This window comes from Amblyomma mixtum, chromosome 3, assembly GCF_055824585.1.
Source record: "Amblyomma mixtum isolate Tamu chromosome 3, ASM5582458v1, whole genome shotgun sequence".
Taxonomy (NCBI): Eukaryota; Metazoa; Arthropoda; class Arachnida; order Ixodida; family Ixodidae; genus Amblyomma; species Amblyomma mixtum.
This window is the reverse complement of record NC_143014.1, coordinates 298,670,172-298,689,957: the sequence shown is the minus strand read 5'-3', so window position 1 is coordinate 298,689,957 and position 19,786 is coordinate 298,670,172. Positions and strand designations below refer to the sequence as shown.

Genomic DNA, 19,786 nt, shown 5'->3' with positions numbered 1-19,786 from the left:
GCTCTGGCGGGCTTGCAGGATCGCGGCGGCGCATGAAGCCCTGGCCTGATGGCTCCACTTAGGAAGATAAGCACAATATACCTAATAAAAGTTTTTCCTCCTCCTCCGCATGTGTGCCTGAGCGCCAGGCTGGAGAAGGTGCTAGTTGAAAGCTAGCTTCCATTAAAGAGTCTCTCTCTCTCCCGTTGTCTTCCCGCCTTTCTCGTACAATCGTATGGACTTCGTCTTGCGCACCGCCTTCGAGTGGAGCCAATGACGCTCATTGGCTGGTTTGCCATCTTGCCAAAATCGCGTACTCAGTAACGGCGCTCCCCTCTCCATTGCCTTCCTCTGCTGAGTCACGTGGATAAAAACTCCCGAAAGTGTCATTTACTCTGGCCACCTCCTCATCCACAATTGGGCGCGCAGTTAACCAGACGCAGCTGCCAGCTGATGAGCCTCCAGGAAGCCGGCCAGGTGGTTCCCACGACTTGGTCCCAGGAAACGCCCGAAGGCGAACGCCTGCAGCGGCGCCACACGCGCCGTCGACAAAAGAGCGAAGCGCGCATGAGTGACAGCCGCTCGTCTCCGTGCTTGGCGGCAGGCGTTGAGTGATGTCTCCCTGGAGGTTATACATACATGGTCGCAGGGTCATTACAGTTGCGTTGGGGGCTGCTTACGGGGGCTGCTTATGTTTGCGTACCTAAGTAGGATACTTCCCGCCCAGTCTGGATTGTGGTGGCCTTCCTCTGGTGCCCGGAGGGTGAGATCGCGGGCTGTGGCATGAACGCGCTTATTACGACGAACAGACGCATGCCCAGGTGTTCAGAGTAGACAGACTGGCGGGATGTGCTGGTTTCGGTGCAGGATTTGATGTGACATTACCGAGATACGTCGACGCGCGTTGTTTAGGCATGCGTCTTGTGAGTCATAACCTTAAGGTTGTCATGGGGACGAATCCTGACGGCGAGGGCTACTGCTCACCCTTTCGCTTCCGTGCTGTTGCTGTCGGTGCGTACTGTGGCTGTTCTCGCTTCGCTGCTCCAGTCAGTCATGACTATTACCTTTGCCTTTGTAGTTGGGTAGTCTGTAGCGTCTGTATAAGACATGTCTGGTCGTTGCCGTGCGTTTTATGTAGAGCCTTGGCCCTTGCCTTGCGCCTAACGTGGGGCCAACTTTTCGCGCCCTTGAAGTAAGGCCTCAAGACAGCTTTCTAAAGTGTGCAGTTGTCACACTCTAAAGACCCGATCACCTAGGCCTGGAGACCGTTCCATCCGAACCGCAGCTTCTACTTCAGAACCACAAAAAACTCAAGTTTTGTATCGTTATTTATGCTTCGGTACCGTGAACGCACACCGCAAGAGAGTGCGTAGTGCCGCTGATCGAAGCAACGCGGGAAACCTTGGGCAGCCCTCTAAGGTGGTAAAAGTCTCAATACATACAGTTCTGCGTTGCACCGTTGACTCAACAGACTCCATGGCCATCAGAACCGGTCATGCAGCAGCGCTCTACTGAACTTCGAATCGATAGGGTATCGGTTCGAGGGCCTTCCAAATGCTTGTGTGTGTGTGTGGGGGGGGGGGGGGGGGTATCATTTCCATTTTTCGGGTAACCTCGAACATACAGGAGTTCGCCTAGGCTAGTCGTCGCTTCTTTATCTGCAGAAACAGATTATGAATCTGTGAATTGTTTTTACGGTTACTCTCTAAAGATGATCCTCCAAATGAGCGGCTATGCACATGGAGATTCCGACTGCAGCTATAGTGCTGCACCAAACAAATCATTTTTATTGGCAACCTTTCTTGCTATGACCTCCTGCAGTGCTTTTAAAAGTTCTCTCGGTAGATATGCATGATAGTTGAGCGTCGTTCCCAGCAGAATACGAATTAGCAAAGCAAAGGGTGAAGCCATCATACACAGCACACACAGGTGTGTCACAGGTTTAGGCGCTGGTGCTACGCAGGGCACACAACGAGTTAAGGAATAAAATCTGCAGCGCACAAAGGAAGAGGACTGAATGGAAGTGTGTAACTCCTTTCAGCCCTCGTCCTCTTCGCGCTACGGATTTATTTTTCGCTCATTGTAGTGTAGTACAGCTGGCTGCAAGAAGCAAGGAACTAGCGACAGACAAAAACGGCTTTCTTGGCAGTCAGAGTGTTTGCCACTCGCATTATAACTGTGATCTCACAGTAAACGTTCACACTTGAAGCAGCTTTTAATGATAAAAGAGCAAAAAGGCAAGAAAAGCAGACAAAGCCTTCGAAACTGCTTCTGCTGCCCGTCGGCAAAATTGACGAAAGGCTCAGGGCCGGCTTCTCGACAGCAGCAACATCGTGGGGCCTCGTTAGGTGTCGCTATCGTCCTGATGCTGCGCATCACAGGCAGTGGTCGCCGCTGTGTACCGCCTTATCACGCCGATGCCAGCCGGGCGACGGGAGAACTCGAATGAAGCGTAGCATATCTGCAAAAAAACGAGTAAAGGAAAGAGGTCCAGCACTGATAACCAGACCGACAATTACAGTGTTCGGTGACGCGAAATTTGAGCGCAGCTGTTGGTTTTTCATTACACGCAGCGAAAAACTTCGGCGCCGTTTTGGCCGCAGGGAGCTTGGCCTCGGCTTCTGCGGCGCGCCTCCGCTCGGCCGGAGCATTCCGCAGCAAATCGGTTAGTGCTAATTAGCAAATTAGGCGCACCTAATAATATGCCCATCTTGTCAAGTCGACTGCCTACAAGCCTGTACTATGTGAGTGTCCGTGCAGCGCAGTCTTCTATTACAGGTGGCCCTATAGTTAGCTGGAAGACACTGCAGAATAACTGCCATTAGAACGAAGTCTACTGCACCCAGAAGTATGTAATACATTCCGGCGGAAGGGACATGCAAAAAACAGGCCATGTACGTACATTAAGACACACACTGGAAAACCCCCGTGCTGGAACATTTACGTCCCCAATCACCAGCTACGGTTCGCCTCAGAGCCAGCAGTGCGGCTTTGGCAAGTAAAAATCTACCACAAGCCTTCGGGGGGTACCATACCGGCGTTCCCTAGGAAGCTGCAATCCCTGCCTCCTTTGCCTCCGAAAGCGCCACGCCCGTGATGAGAAGAATATGCTGCTCTAAAGCACACAACAATCATTACCGTGACAAAAGCAAGTTCTCGCTACCCGAAATTAGCCAGTCCAGCGGAGGTCTCTTTATTTCGAAATAAAAATGTCTGGATAGTGGGAATAGTTATGAATAAAATCAAAGAAAATCTCCCGCATAATACTGAAATGCGTATTATATTCTCAATTTACGTTGGTTGTTAATTTAAAAAGTGTTTTTCACCGACGCTGCTTCTATTTTTTTATTGTGGGACCTCCCCCCCCCCGCACACTATACCTGAATAACAAAATCACAATACTGTAACCGTAAATGGAGAAAATATGCATGGCGATCCTATTTCCGCAATAGGGGTGCAGTGTTAAACTGGGCGACGTGAGTCTGAAACTCGCTACCGATATCCGGAACAGCGTATAGCACACGTTGCTCCGCCTCCTCGCCAGTGATGTTGCATGCGGTAACCGAAAAATATCTCAGTGAGACAAAAAAATTCTTCTCGCCGTGTTCCCCTGCAGCAGTTCGTAAACCACATTAAGTTCAAATAAAAAAGGCAATTATGGTACCTAAAATTCACTCAAAATAATATAAAATATTGTTCTTCGCTAAATTCTCTCCTAAACTTCCGCTGAAAACGAACACCTCCACGAATGAAATATTACTGCGCCTCGCCGTGTCTCGGCCGCTCTGCACCGGTGCCCTTTTACCTGGTCAACGTGCAGCATGCGCTCCACTTCGAGCGTGTCTCCAACCACCTGCGTGTCCTGAGGAGCGGCCTCGGGCTGGTACAGCAGCCTGCACGCAGTATCGCGAAGCCAGGATAGGAAGAGAAAAGCGTAGCACGGTGGCTTCTCAGCGGGGGTCATCTTCAGGCGGCAGTAGTAGGCGCTGCGGAGAGCGCAGCTCTGGTAAGGACCACATCAGAAAATGCTCACTTTTGCTTTTTTGCCTTTACATCTGAAAACACTACATTCCGGGAAGAAGCGCTTTAAGAGAAAAAAAAACTTTCGCAGCAAATGGTGCAAATAGAAGACCAAGTGCGTTTTGGACGCTAGATCTTGCTGAATTTTTCCGGTTTTTCAAGTTATTTCGTTTCTCACTACCATGTGCTTCGTCTACTCTTGTTCCAACCACTAAGAGAATGGCAAGCAAACGCAATCTCGACAAGTGCACTAATGGATACAATTGCCGAAAACACATCTCCTGGCCGCCATATGGCACTACCGATGGCAGAGGGAGAGTGAGAATAATTCATCCAATATTTGCTCACATTAAAAATCCGTTATGTTTCTCTTTCTCACTGTGTTCTCGTTAGTCAGGGACTAAACGACCCTTTTACGGCTGAGAAAAACAGATGTAATGTTGAAAAATATTTGTTCCCGCCACTGTATTCAAACTTATGCCGTAAGGACCGAGGAGGACTCCTTGATCACCGTTTCGAAGTGAATGGCGAAATAGCCTAGCCTCCGATATCCGCGACCAAAACCTGTCTTGATGTCACCGTAGCTTGCTTGCGGAAACAGCCAATGACATACTTGAAAAGAGGCACCCTTGCGCACAGAAATAGTGTTTTTTCATTTTTATTTTTCCAGCAGCCTAACAACTTAAAGCAAAGCGAAAATTATGGCTTGAAGAAATGGAAGTATTATCATTTAGGTACGCATAAGAAAAAAAAAATGTCACTGATAAGCTTAGCAGATCCGCAGAGAAACAGCAAATGATAAAGACGAATACGGGTCGATTTGATGGTTTTTTCTCTTGGAAATGGGCAAAGAAACGTAAGCACTGGCAGTGGCACATAATACGTAAGCTCTTTTACTTCGTGGCATGGCGGGAAAAAAGAAGCTCATGAGGTAGCGTTACATGTAGCCGGTATTCAGAAACCAGGCTCTCATGCAGCTGTTGCGCCTCTTCCTCTTCTGTACGGGCTCGCCAATGTCTGCCGCACGTGACGGCCGAGACTCAATCCGTGCTACCAGGATGCCCCACGGGCTCACAAGAGAGGCCGGCTTCCATCTTTTCGTTCTTTTTTTTTTACTAGTCTTCACTAGTGTTACTAGATACTGCCATTTGAGTTTGCTTGGCAGGGCTTTCGATGTATGCTTGGCACTCCCGGCATGAGCAGGACGTGCTTGCGGCCTTAGAGTGCAAGACAGTACGCGCGCCCAACGCGCTCGCCAGGAGAAGCGACGATTGCACGAGCGCAGTACACGGCACATACGTTCGAGCGGCAGCACTCCACCGGACGCGAGCTGCGTGTGACACTTGCGGATATGCTGAGCGACGGCCTCTGTGCGCAGACACTTCAACAGATAGGCACGTCTGCGGTGCAACCATGAAGACGACTACAAGAAGTGGACACTGGACAATCTTTACATGGACCACCATTGCGGCCTCCTGAACTAAACTCATCCAAGTCCCTTTTGCTAGCTTTCACCTATATAACCCTCCCTTTTCTAGAGCAATGCCTTGAGGTACACTTCACGCATAAAAAAAAAATCAGACATGTGCCACTTTCTATCTTTCACTGCCTCGATTTGCAAAGAACCGGCGTTCAGTGTTCTACACGCGCGGTGTGCTTCTCGGCGCACTTAAGTCTCTAGAGGCTCGCGAGACCGCGCTTCAACAGGACACAAGGCCGTCACCTTCGGTATCGGTCATGCCGCACCAGTACCCTAGACCGTCGATTGGCAGTCGTTACGCGCTGCGTTGCTCGTCGAAGGATGTATACGTAACGCGATCGCCGCAGCCACTCCGCCTGCCTGCGCTCGCTTCATGATCACAAAACAGTTGCGAGTGCGCCGCGATATCGATAGGGTCCGTCTCACACCCTTCCCGTGATAGTGCCTGTGCTCCGCGACGTTGACTTTTCTCTCTCGCATTTCAAATATGAACTCGTCAACGTCCTCTTATCGTTTTGCATAGCACAAAGAAATGAGCCAGTGAACAATCCCTTTTCTTTATATTGCTGTGACTGGCAGCCTATTGTCAGTGTGAACGATAAGGGTTCAAGGAAACGCAGCACGGGGCTTCGAAGGGGTAGCACAGTTGCAAGGCTCCCTGCAACACTCGTGTTTCCCTCTTCCAAAGTTTATCTGTCTCTCGCCACCCTTCGTCACGCTCCTACAGGGCGTGGTCGAGGGGACCTTTGTACGCCCTTTTTTGGTCATCTTTTCGCGCGAGAAAACAAGCGAGAACACGTTGCCGAACCTGTCTTCAATGAGGATAAAGAGTTGCATATAACCGGCCCTGGAACGCGCAAGTTGTACCCTGTGCGCCGGGCCTGCCACAGTACTCAGTCAGAACAGAAAGCTGGGCGAATTATTGTGAATTTATACTTTTGAAAGGGCAAAAAACGGACATGAATCACAGACTCGCACACAGGACGAAGCGGTCCATTCCTCACTGAAATGATCGAGACCCTGATTATATTACAAGGCATGAAGAACTGATCAGATCTTCGAAGGGGCCCATAACGCGCCGCAGTGACGCGGCAAATATTAGTAGCCTTCTGTTCACAGTGCATATCAGATGAAATGCGCTAAATTAGATATAAAGCTTTATAGTCTATTTATTCGCAAAGCTTAATAAATTTATTTTCAATTACAGAGAAATTCCTGACACCGTTCCCGAACCCCTGGGTCTAAAGGCGACATGCAAGGCCATGTTATTTAAGTTATGATTAGGAAAAAAAAAAAACAGGGCACATACGGACTGCAACAGAACGCCGCACATGCGCCCGGCTTTCATATCGAGAATTCGAATGTAACCGAAATGAAAGGTGATTACCGTCCCCTGTAGTGGAGACTTTTTTTGTAGGCCCCTTCGAAAAGCTAAGCCGTCTTTATAGTCGAGGGTTTGACAGCGTACCGTCTGGTCAGGAATCATGGTGATGAGGATTGCTGGTCACTGGCCAAAGTCAATAAAGATGGAAAGACGTTTCCGTAGCTCCCTTGTTCACTATGAAGCAATCGGCGCACGGATCCGTCCTTTTGTAGCACTCAGTAGCGTTTTTAATGATTTAGCATAGATAGGATGTAGAGTCCCGTCATTCCTGTTTAGTGTGTTAGACGATGTCTGTATGATAAGCGACTCAAGATTCTGCCGTGCTGATGTGTTCTTTTCTGCTGTCAATATCTTTACTTGATCCCAGTTAATCTCGTGGCCGGATTCTTGCACATGCTCGGCGATGGCGCTAGATGTTACTTTCTGGTTTTGGACGTCGGTCTGGTGCTCTCTCAGGCGTCTCCTAAAGTCCTTTGTCTCACCAATATATATTGACGCGCAATCGGCGCAGTCAATTTCATACACTACGCCTGGAAACCTTTCACGAGGGAGCCTGTCCTTCACATTCACCAGTTCTGTCTGTACCTTGCCAGCGGGGACGTGCGCGATGTTGACACCATGCTTGCGGAAAATACGTGCAAGCGCTTCGCTAATTCCCGCTACGTATGGGACAGCAGCTCGTTTTTCTTTTGGTTTTTGTGTGCTCTCGATTTCTTCAGAGGCAGGCTGATTCGCTGGTATTCTTCTTTCGGTGTTCCTGATGAAGGAAAGAGGATAGCCGTTTCTTCGCAGATCGGATTCTATTATTTTCATTTCGCTCTTTAGATTGCCATCTTTACTGCAGACTTGACAACAGAAAAGCTATTGACAACAGAAAAGAACACACCAGCACGGCAAAATCTTGAGTCGCTTATCATACAGACATCGTCTAACACACTAAAGAGGAATGTCGGGACTCTACATCATATTTATGCTAAATCATTAAAAACGCTACTGAGTCCTACAAAAGGACGGATCCGTGCGCCGATTGCTTCACAGTGAACAAGGGAGCCGTAGCGCTCCCGAAACGTCTTTCCATCTTTATTGACTTTGGCCAGTGACCAGTAATCCTCATCACCAAGCCGTCTTTGAGCAGAAATAACCGTTAGTAACGCGCCATGTACTGAATGGCATGCGTATTGCGACGCCAAAACACACCAACATTCAAAATAAACGCTGTTATGAGGTCAGACTTGTACGTAACGCGTTAAAAATAATTGATTGCTTCTAGGCAACTAGATTTTCTTGTATATTTATAATTAATGGATTGATTTTCTTAACGGTACTGTTCCCAGTTTTAAATTTTGTCTGTAACTGAGTACTGGTAATCAGTCACTTTTTTCCAAAAAGCTATTTGCAACCAGCAGTACAGCTTTGAGAGCCTCAAGCTGACGGCAAACAATTGGTTTAGTGAGGATGCTTCCTTCGTTACAGAGCGACAACACGGAGAAGCATCGCGCGCGATCATGCCGGGACCGCAACCGAATGACTGCTGTCTTCGACGGCAGCTCTCGTCCCAAGATGCATCACGTGACCTGTCAGTAGGCTCTCTTCGTCTTCTCAGATGGCACCGCTGCTTCCACTTCACCAAACTCGGAAGCTTCCACACAAAGCCCCGAGCAACAACGAGCACCGGCGTTGCATAGGGGGCTTGGACACTATAGCATCAAAGCACTGCGCCACTGCCATCCGGTGCGCAGGCGTTCATACGTTATAACACCGCGCCCTTCCCTAGAGCGCATACACCGGAGAGTGTTCACTGTAACTGCTGATATCTTCAGGAGGAAATGTGAGAGAATCAGCCAGGTGAACTTGAAACAACAACCCCGCTTGAAAATTAATGAGCTACAGAATATTGCCGCGCATCTTTTTACTTCGCTCGTTCACGCTCAAAACCGCCGGCAGGCGGCTTTATCATTCTGTTTGTGACCCGAGATGAGACCAACCTTATCACGACTGATCATGGCCACGAAAAATTGTTTCCACATTTTTCCAGATTCTTGTAGTTGCTTTTGGTTTCTTATTTTGAAGGTTCCTTGTCAGCTTTAAAGTGAGCGCGGCCAAAAACTGCAGGCATACTGTTCGACGAACGCAGAGCAAGCTTGTTGCTTCCGCAGCCGCCGAGTGATTCAGTCCATTGTGGGCGCAGTTCAGCCCCAATAAAGTTTTGTTTTAGAACTTTTCGCTGTCTTCCTCACTGCCCGGACTCCCATCACAAGTAAGTAACAATATCCCGCAAGCCGCAGTAGTTCACTGCAGTCAGAGCAAATTATTGTTATGGCAATAAAAGTAGGACGGCAAATAACAAAATAGTAATCAACTATTTCTTTCTATTGTGCAGTTAATTTTCTGGGGCTGTAATTGACTACCAAAAATCAGCTATATTTCAGATGGAGTAACTGTAACTATAATCAGTTACTTTCTGCAACATATACAAGGCTAGATGAGACTCGTGAGCAGGAAAGTTTTTAGGGTGTTTTGATCGTTCAGCTGCGCTGTTCATTTAGAGCTTCCTCACCAACAAAGTGATTACTATAACCACTACTGAAATACGTAAGCAACATTATTATAACCTTAATTTATAGCTTATACTGGTGACTGCATTGAGTATCAATATTCACATTGATGCTAATAAATAAAATGAAGAAGTATTGAAATAACAACCACAACTGTGTATTGTAATAGTAATTTTAGCGGCTGATTCTTATAACCGACCCAACAAACCCCTCCAGAACATATGAAGAGTAAAGTAAATGTGCCCCTCCCCCCCCCCCTTTCCCCATACACAAATTCTGGAGAAGTGCTTTTTCAATGGGAAGTTGCTTATTATCGCAGTTTTTTCATTATATTGTAGATTCAACTACATCGAGCATGATATCCGCAGATGCCTCTCGGCAGACTTGCATGTTTTTGCTATTACGGGTATTGCTATCATAAAAAACACGTTCTTCACCGGTTTTCTGTGGCAGTCTTAAAAAATTCAGGGGTCCATTTGTTGAGCTAAAGAGCGGTGAGGCGAAATGTCACTGATGTGTAGTTAAGAAGTTAAGCTTCGCCTCTAAGAGCGAAACGCGACAGCGTCTTGCAACGCTGCCAGGGAGTCCATAGAACGCCATCGCCCATTGGGCACTACGCCTTGCTCGACGGTAAATTGTGTTTTGAGGAAAAGAAATGTATCTCTCTCGCATATGTCGGTGGACACCTGAACCTCGCCGTAAGGGAAGGGATGAAGATGGGAGTGAACGAAGACGCCGTATTAGCTAGCCGCGCCTCTGTTCTTCCAAACCATCTAGCTGGCATGGCGGAGTGGTTAACGTGCTCGTCTCGCACTCCGGAGACCCTGGTTCGATTCCCCAACTCAACCAATTTCCGATTCGGTTTTAATTATGTGGTCTGACTAGAAGGCTAATTAGGCTAAATGGCCTTTACCATTGTTCTAATGCCATCCATCATGTCCTGTCACTCACTTGTCAAGTGATGGAACTCTCTAAAATGTTCGACACAGTGTTTATGAAACATCTATTACTGAAGGTTAATGATAGTTAAGCATGACTTGCATATTTAGTGATACTGGTTAATGTCTGGTCAGTGGTAGGTAACGTGACCTTAACTAGTACACTGATTAGTTAGTGTTAGTTAAGGTATAGACGCAGTGCACAGTCCCACATGCCACTTCTTTGCTACTAATTACCAGTTAGTCATTTAGTCATCAAGTACAATGATATAATCATGAAATCCCTTTATAGCATGTTCCGATGTCTTTCGATTGCACCCGATTAAGTATCGATTGGCTACTGATTCGCATATGCCCATATAAGGCATGCATCCGAAACACGGACACATTTGCTAACACGTCTTCGTCAAGACAGTATGAGGCATTGAAGGCTTTCACCTTAATACTCTAAGGAGGCGTCGCGGTGGCTCAGTGGTTATAGCACTGAGCTGCTCACCCGAAAGACACGGGTTGGGTCCCAGCCCGTGTACTGTGTGATGTCAGTGCACTTAGTAGAACCCCATGTGGTTGAACTTTCCGTGCCCTTCACAACAGTGTCCCTCAGCTTGCTTCGCTTTGGGACCTTAAACCCCCATAAGACTAAACTACATACTCGATGCGAGCGATCGACAAATTATAAAAGGAAGATTTTTTTAGCATCGAATTAAAGGACCACTATACCTTTGACATTTCTATAGCAGTACCTTACACTACTCGACAGTTGCCTCGCAATTAAAATTGATGTCCGCGAATCCTCGGCTTGCGCTCTTCGCAGAAGTTTTCACCAAGGCGACAGCTACCTTCAAAGCATGGGGGACTCACATGAGGATAGCGACTTGGTACAGGATGCTGATGATAGCTCTCACAAGCGAGGCAGTCTGGCAGCTCGCAGATTCCAGCACCGCCGTTCTGACAGGATCCTGGAAGCAGCGCATCACCGCCGCAACCAGCACAACGTCCAAGACCATGTCAGCTACGTGCAGTAGCATGTCAAGCAGACAAATCAGCTTACATGGAATCAGCTGGCTCGCCCCACGGTTCCTGCGTCAAGGCAGCCATCTGTACCAAGCATGGAAAGTCTAGATGCATGTCTTGAGATGAAATTACAGCCCTCTTGAAACAGCACACGAAAAGATGCAAGAAACTCTTACATCAAAATTTAAACCAATGCTAGAAAGTTAGCCGCGTTAAAAGCATGGCTCTTCTTCAACGAAGCCGCCGCGCGCGACACACCGTCCCGTCCCACTTTTTCTTGAGGGCCCCTTAGTACACAACCTTGTTTGGCTTCGACACCCAATTTTGACCTTTATTTCATGGCTGCCTGTGGCGCCACCACTCGGAAGCTACGAAAAATAGGCTGTGTGGAAGGTTAGCGGATGGCACAGAAAAAACACACCATGAGATGGCTACGTGACTGCGGGTAGAAAGTTTCATGCCTCGGCCATTTTCACACCACTTCACGCATTCAAAGATCGCTCGTCATTGTACACAACCGCTCTTCCCATTGCATGGTTGCTGGAGAGTTCGTGGGTGGTGCGCTGGGATGGATTCAGCGCTAGTGAATTGAGGTGTCTGAGTACCATCGCGCAACGCAAAGACATACGGAGATCGTGAGGTGCGATGGCGCCAAATTACCGAGTGAAAGCTGCCTCTTCTTTACCTATAAATATACGCGCTCGAGCGCTCTTGTTATCGAGGAAGCTCCAAGCGCGGGGTTAGAGATATGGCTGGTACGGACGTCCTGCCCACTAACAATGTCGTCCTTGTGCCTTTGCGCTTTTCCATCCTCATAATTGCCTGCCAACAAGCTCAATTTACTACTCTTCTCGATAGGCTCGGCGCACCTGTATTGTTCTCACCCAGGCGCCAACGCGTTCTCAGGAAAACAAAGCCTGCTTTAGGGCGTCCACACAAAGGGGGATGAAAAAATGCCGATGTAGCCGTAGTCCTGGAGAAACTAACGGTCAATCAAGCTATCTGGTTTTCATCTTCTCACTTTACTATCAGCCCTAACCCAAGTCTTGCGACGCAGCTGATCGCTTTCTGACCATGGATATAGAAATGAGAACTGAAACGGCAACTCCGGCAATTTTTCAACGCTCACACATGTCTGTGAAATTTCTATTAAATTCTTCCCGGTGTCAAGGTTGTGTGTGCTAAACAGCACAGCTGAGAACACTTTAGTTTTCTCACAAGTAATTTTAAAGATAGTTCCTCGCACTCGCGACTAGCGTTGACCAGCAGTTTTTTACGGCCAACCCTGTGCTCGATAACGTCTCAGGTTAGAAGTAGCGTCGGGCACACGACGACGACAGTGCAATGGCCCTACTCGACGTAGCCTATTACCGAACAGACTGAAGTCAGAACAGTTCTGAGAAATAGATTCAGGTTTGGCTGTAGACTTACGCGTTGTGTTTATGCCTGGCACAACCTGCCACGGGGCTGGGGTTAGGCGCGAGCCCCGGAACTTTCTGTCAATCGAAGACGGGCGACGGCCTGCCCGCGAGCAGCATCGTGGATTCACATTGTAGATTTAGCTCACACATAGAGCAATGATGTCCTTGGAGCAATGGGTGGTAACTGGTGCTTTGTTGTGGGATACAGGAACCACTCAGTGGAAAACAAGAAAGTTATTATCGCAAATTTCCCAACGCTGAAGAGGTACGCGACAAATGGACTCATCCTATCCGGCGCCTAAAACGGTCTAATTTGCGAAAGCGTGTCTCCTCGGAACATTTCACACGGGACTGCTACCAAGACAAGATGCCTCTGATGGAGGAGCTTGGAGGAGCTTCTGATGGAGGAGGCCATTATTGAAGTCGGACGCTGTCCCTACGTTGTTCATGCAAGCGAAGCTTGTTAAACCGCCAATATGCCAGGAGGCAGCAAAAAAGAACAGGAAGCGAGCTGAGGTGAGTAACTTGAAATGTGTCTTCTTACTTCTTAATATTACTGCAACAGACAGACCGCAACCAAAATAGTTCAGGGTAACTGAGGCAATTGAGCCGACATCGGAAGAGAGTGTGGACTACCAGCGTTCGGTCGCCGTTACAATTGCAGCTTCGTTATTAGACGAAATATGCCACTTGCATCAGGCTGTCAGAGCACATAAATGCATACAAAATTCTTGCTAATATGCTTCCTGCGGCGGTATTTTACCTGCGCAACAGATTGCTACCTATTACTGCCCTCGTTGGCAATGCATACAATGCACTGTTGCATTATTTTTTTCTCTTACTCAAGCGGTAACACTGGGAATTTTTTTGTCACCTTTTCCTGCGTCCGGCCCGTACAATTCTTGATCACAATTTTGCTTACGCTACGGGTGCACAGCTTCATGTTTTTGCACAGCACTCACTCTGTATTTCATATTCAAACCAGCTCGTCAGTGAAGCTCTCAGGAAAGCAGAGAATAGCACGACATGCCACGGTCAGGCTTTTCTGGCCGCAGCCGGTAGTTTGCAAATGGGGAATCGCTTACGCTGTAACTTATTATCCATTCATCGCTATCACTGCCTGATGAGCGTGAGAAAGAATCACTGATTTTCAATCCTCTATGCGCCATTTGGCACTCTCACAGCGATTCGCTTTTCGCGCAGAGCCGCAGCGTGGCAGGGCAGAAGCAGCGGCATTGTGGCTCGCTTGCCAACCTATGTCGTCATCAATGATGCCCACACAAAGCAGCTATCTAGGCCCCCGCGGGAGCTTAGATTTGGATTCAAAATTTTTTCTATTAAAATTATTGTTTGCGTACTGTAAAAAATGAAGTCAAGTACTGTGATAAGAAAGCCTTCAGCTATGTAAATCAACTACTGACTTAGTACACGCAGAAAATCGCCGGAGTTGCCCTTTAAGACTACGCATGACCTCAAGAGCGGCAACCGCGTTTGCAACCAAAACTGAAAATGACCAACCGTAGTCGGCACGCATGTTTGACATCGCGCTCACGAAGAGTAATTTGCACCGAAAATTACCTATGCATCCTCCGATTGGTGACGTTTATATATTTGTTGACTATGCTTGGTTTGGTTTGGTTTATGGAGGTTTAACGTCCGAAAGCGACTCAGGCTCTGATGGATGCCGCAGTGAAGTACTACACAATTCGACCACTTGGGAATCTTTAGTCCATTAGCGCCGAGCATAATTTTAAAACTGCAGTTAACTTTTCTATTACTTCAACACTAATGTTACGATATTTGTTTTCAAGTATTTTATGCTTTTTCACCAGGGGATCGGCCGACGCCTCTCAACTAAGAGGACCCGTTTCCTATCCTCAGTATGTAATCTTTCCATGGTGAAACTTCAGGGTATTTGTTTCCGACGAACTGCACCGGCAGTCGCTGGCTTATGATTTTCTCGCGACCGCAATTATGCACATAGCTAGTTTCAACAATACAGCAGCAAGAAAGACGAAATTAAACAAAGGATGCTTTGAATGCCCTGCACCATTGGCTTTTTTTGCGCGGTGATGAATTATATGCTGCTAGATGCTCCTGTGTGCACAACGGCGGCTATCTATTCCTGGTCATAGATCTTATGGTTGCTTGCAATTTTTCAGAAAAAAGTTTGCAGTGGCTTAGCTCCGCTATGCCAGGATATGCGTAGCGATAGCTACAGTTCCCCCCTGGTTAAGAATGTTGTCGAACTTGTTCTTTGAAGAAGTATTCTGTGGAACACATCGATACCGCCGCATAGCGGTGGCTGGAGTCTCCTTTTCGTCACCCATACTAAGCGATTGTGATACACCGAGTCGTATCACCCCAGCTTTTATACACACAGCCGCGCATACGCAGTTTATTCACACGGCCCCGCAAACGGCCGCTGAGCTGTGACGTTATGCACCGCACACCTTCTGCCCTTCTACGGTTGCCGCCCATGCGCATTCACGCGCGGCGCCAGCGGGCGTACTCTGGCCGGCGCATCTCATCGGGTGGAGGCGGCGGCGAATTTTGACGTCATGCGCCGCGCACCTGCTGCTCCTCTCTGCTTTCGCGCATGCGAACTATCGGCCTCCCAGGCTCACGGTAAAATTCTCGACTGGGTAGCGTGGTGTAGCTCTCGCTACAAAACCACCTTATCTGCTCAGCGAGGCTTCAGAGACTACTCTACTTGTCGCTAGCTATCCTGAATATGACGATGGTGTGATTTTAATTGGTTTTAATAAAGTTTTTGTTATAAGAACTAGATGTTCTGCAGAGCAGATGGTTACTGCTATGCATTTCACATCTCTGTAGAAGGTCCTTGAGTTCGGAAAATAAACTTTTGGAAGCGCGTGTTGTTCTGATGTTGCCCGAAGTGATCTCAACACTTCTTTGCCCATTTCGTCTTTTTTGGCAATTTCTTTACTAGTCAAGACATTCTTGTAACACACCGCAGGGAGGAATTTCGGGCTACAGAAACTGTTCGCCGAAAGGGGGTTAGGAAGTGTCTACTGGGCCCAAAGAACGCAACCAAATGGAAGCAGACAGGAAAAATCTGTTCTTGCTTCAATAGTGTAGGTTAAGTGCGTTTATTTAAGTATAAGGACAACAATGTAGTAACTATGGAGTGAAACTGTAACAGCATTAACTCCACATGTTTTTTAAAGCGGTGGTTGCCTACAGCGCACTAAAAACAGAACTTTTATGCGCCAAAACTCCTTCCCTTTTACAACAGCTGTAGGGCAGGTGTCGACCTTTGGGATCAAGTCATCAACTGCTACTACATCGGCATGAGGGATAAAAAGAGGGATTGGGTGTTGTCATGAAAGCTCAACTTTGCAATTGTGAACGCCTGAATACTTTACAAATTGCTAGAGACGAGCCTGCTGACTATTTTTTCTTTGGTAAGAATGTCACTCGTCATCACCTACACCCTGGCATGCAGCAACCAGCGGTTCGCAGACACACCGGCTGAATCAAGTATGATGCTTCTTTGAAAAGGGCCCCGCCGCGGTGGCTCACTGGTTACGGCACTCGGCTGCTGACCTGAAAGACGCGGGTTCGATCCCGGCCGCGGCGGCTGAATTTCTTTAAGGCGAAATTCTAGAGGCCCGTGTGCTGTGCGATGTCAGTGCACGTTAAAGAACCCCAGGTGGTCGAAATTTCCGGAGCCCTTCACTGCGGCGTCTCTCATAGCCTCAGTCGCTTTGGGACGTTAAACCCCAATAAACCAATCTTTGAAAAGAAGAAAGCTTCCCGCGCAAATTAGAGTAACTGCGGTGACAGTATAGCCAGAAATGATTCATGAGTGCCTCCAAGAAGTGTTGTATCGCCTTGCGTAAAAATCACGGACATATTAACAAAATTCACGCCACCAAGCAGGAGTGGAGCGAAGTAGCCACGTGTGCTATGGAGAGGACCCATCGTACTATAAAAAGTACACCTGCGTGACTGATTTCAGTCATCTGTTTTGCTGTATAAGGGAGCATTATGGGCTAAAAATTAAGAAAATCCCTTGGTTAAATCTTTCTTGCTTCCCAATGGGCTAACATGCACTGACATCGCACAGTACACGGGCCTCTAGAATTTCGCCTCCATCGAAATTCGACCGCTGCTGCCGGTATCAAACCAGCGTCTTTCAGGCCAGCAGCCGAGCGAGATAACCACTGAGTCACCACAGCGACCCTGTTGACTATGTGGGGACGATGCTGTGCTGATGGTTTCCATTAGTCTCGCAGTTAGTGCTTTGCACATGCGTATGTTGGTTGCGGAAAACGCCGCTTGAATTGTAGCATTTTTACCTCGTTCTTTACTCGCTAAGAAAGAGACGACTGCAGGGGCTACTGCTCATTGCGCGATAAGAGAAATGCTTAGAGGTTATTTTTTTCTGGCATGCAGGTTTCTGCGGGCGTACCCCAAGAAGGCGACATGAAAAATGAAGAGCATGAGGCTCGTCAGAATGCTGCTCGAGTGGTTCCTCGGCTTGACGGCGTAGTACGTATCCTGCACAATGTCGTATGCGCCCAGCGACGCCATGCTGAAATGGTAGCACTCCTCCACCAGCACGACTGCAGCTTCCCACTGGTTCGATCGTTGGGAGACCTGCAAGATGAAACCCAGCACTTGTTACACGATGCCGGACTACTGCCTACACACGCTTGTGGCGCTCGCTATCCAGGCTTCTTGTCAGGCACTGCATGAAGCCATTGGGCAGTGCTTGAGTACGCACTGCGAAAAATCCCGCTCCCGCGTGCTCACCCCGCTCGTTTTTTCCTGTTTTAAAGGGAGAGCCTTAACGGTCCCGTTGAGCGGGGAACCCGGCGTCTTAGTTGGCTTTGACTTGTCGAAAAAAATTGGGGGATTGGTCGAGACGGTCTCGACGTCAAAGCCCCATGACTTCCCCAGGTAATTCAAATAAGATGGAGAAAAAAAACGTTCCAACCGTTCCCCTGCCCGTTCGGTCGTGAGCCGAGCGCACTGCCCCTGGACCACTTGGTTAAAGGAAGGTCTTGTGTGCCTTGTGGTAAATAAAAACAAAAATATGAAGATGAGGATGATGATGATAGTGAATTTTTATGGCCCAGCGGCATCCGCGGCCAAACAGCGCCATGGCACAAGGTATTTTCGTTTGATCAAGCTGAAGTCAGATTCTTTTCCCAAGCATTTTACCCTATTTAAGCCGAGCACCAGACCAGGTGAGCCTTGCACCCATTGCATCACCGCTGGGTACCCGGCGGCACTGGGCACCGAACCTCGCAGCTACCCCATGCGAGGCGGATACTCAACCACTAGGGGCCACCGCTGCGTTGAAAAGCAAACATAAGCAAAATAAAATATAAAATAGAGAACAGATCCATGCCAGTGAGGTGATAAGCAAAGAGGACCCGAGGCGATTGAAGGGACCCATTAATGCTACCGCTCGCGCACCCTTAAAGTAGAGTTTGAGTGCCCTCCGAATTTTTCCTTGGGCCTTTTTTTGCTGTCATTCCTTTAGCACCACTCCTAACCACAGTTACAAAGGGACACTGATAAAGGGAGGCAGAAAAGCCGCATCCCGAGCACGTGAAACGATTCTGCCTGCCCAGGAGATGACAATCTTCCTCCCGTTCCGGTAAATCCAGTTTTGAATTATGAAATCGCGCATTTTCCGCAAGAAACAGTCATGGCCACTCAAGGAACATTTCCCCAGGAACAAAACAAACAAGCGGGAGGCTTTTCCGCAAATTAATTCAAGCATCATATGCAGTGCGGTTGAAATGTAAAAGGGTACACCTACGCGGCCAGCAGGCATCAAGTCACTTATGACTTGCGACCCTTACGGGTCAGAAAGTCCTAACGCCGGAAGCTATCTTGTCTGTATACGCTAAGAACTGAACGGTCGACGCTCTGTTGCTGTGGTTGTGCTCTTGGTGCGCAAAAGATTCAAATAACTGAGAAGGAAAAGGTAGGAGCTCACCATTGTCTTTTTTTTCCCAGGTGCTCAGAATCACAGGCAGCGATAACGTAGTCTTGCTCCTCTACTTTGTCGCACGCCCCCACGTTTTCCGCGAGGCTGCGGCAAGCCTTCTTCGTCGTTTCAGGAATTCACAGATGGCACATGAAGCTGTTTGCTACATGCGCTTCCAATGTGCATTGATGTCAAAGAGAGAGGGATTGTATGTGCGTCTCTGAGTGAGCTGAATAAACTTGCAAAAATGTAGCCCCGCCCCACTACCAGGTGTACTTGGGCCACAAGCACTGGTCTATGAAATAGAGGTGTCGCGACAAGGTACGTCAACCCGAGTGTTTTAGCGCAAGGCGTACGTATGAATTTTATGCCCCGGATGATTAAACGGTGCTACATATTTCGCAAACCGAAAGTGAACGTAACATATAAAATCGTGACGCTATACAGTACTAAAAAGAAGCAAGCTGTGCAGTGGAACATGCCAGCATGCGCAAAACTAAAAGGCTGCTGCGAGTGCGTAGCTGTCTCGATGCCTGCTCCTTCGTTTTCAGGGTGGGGGCACCCTTTCTATCACCCTGCGCTATGGTGTTCCCAACGCGGCGGCAAGTTGGGTCCCACTCGTCGTTATGAGAACAAGAACTGCGCAAAAAAGGACGGAACAAGAAAGAAGCATACAGAACAAGCCCAGTTCCGTCCTTTTTTGCGCAGTTGTACTTACAATATGTCGTACCCACCAGCCCCTCATCGCACTCATTTAGATCTCGCTCGTCGGTCGCGTCCTGCCCGCTATATGCGTGTAGCGCGGTTTCTGCGCGCCGCGTGAAGACTGCAATAACATGACTGAAAAAGAAAGGGACAGCAGATGTTTTGTTTTGCTCGTGGATGTAATGATCTGGCGATTTTCAGTCGTCAGTTTGCGTGACGCAGACGCTCCGTTGCTTGAATGCGCTGAGTGGTGACAAGGACGAAAGAAGACAGGGTGGACATCGACAAGCTGACACGGGTAATTGTGCTCCCCAGTGTG

General features: G+C 48.2%; 1 protein-coding gene across 1 annotated transcript; it reads right to left on the bottom strand.

The window, feature by feature from the left end:
- Positions 1-2,236: 2,236 nt before the first annotated feature.
- Positions 2,237-17,397, bottom strand: LOC149355350 (uncharacterized). Its single transcript, XM_089577625.1, has 4 exons — positions 17,230-17,397; positions 11,218-11,436; positions 3,785-3,965; positions 2,237-2,440 (listed from the first exon to the last, which is right to left on the bottom strand). Exons 1-4 carry the CDS (start codon positions 17,349-17,351, stop codon positions 2,324-2,326), a joined length of 639 nt encoding a protein of 212 aa, XP_089433751.1. The 5' UTR covers positions 17,352-17,397; the 3' UTR covers positions 2,237-2,323.
- Positions 17,398-19,786: the final 2,389 nt, after the last annotated feature.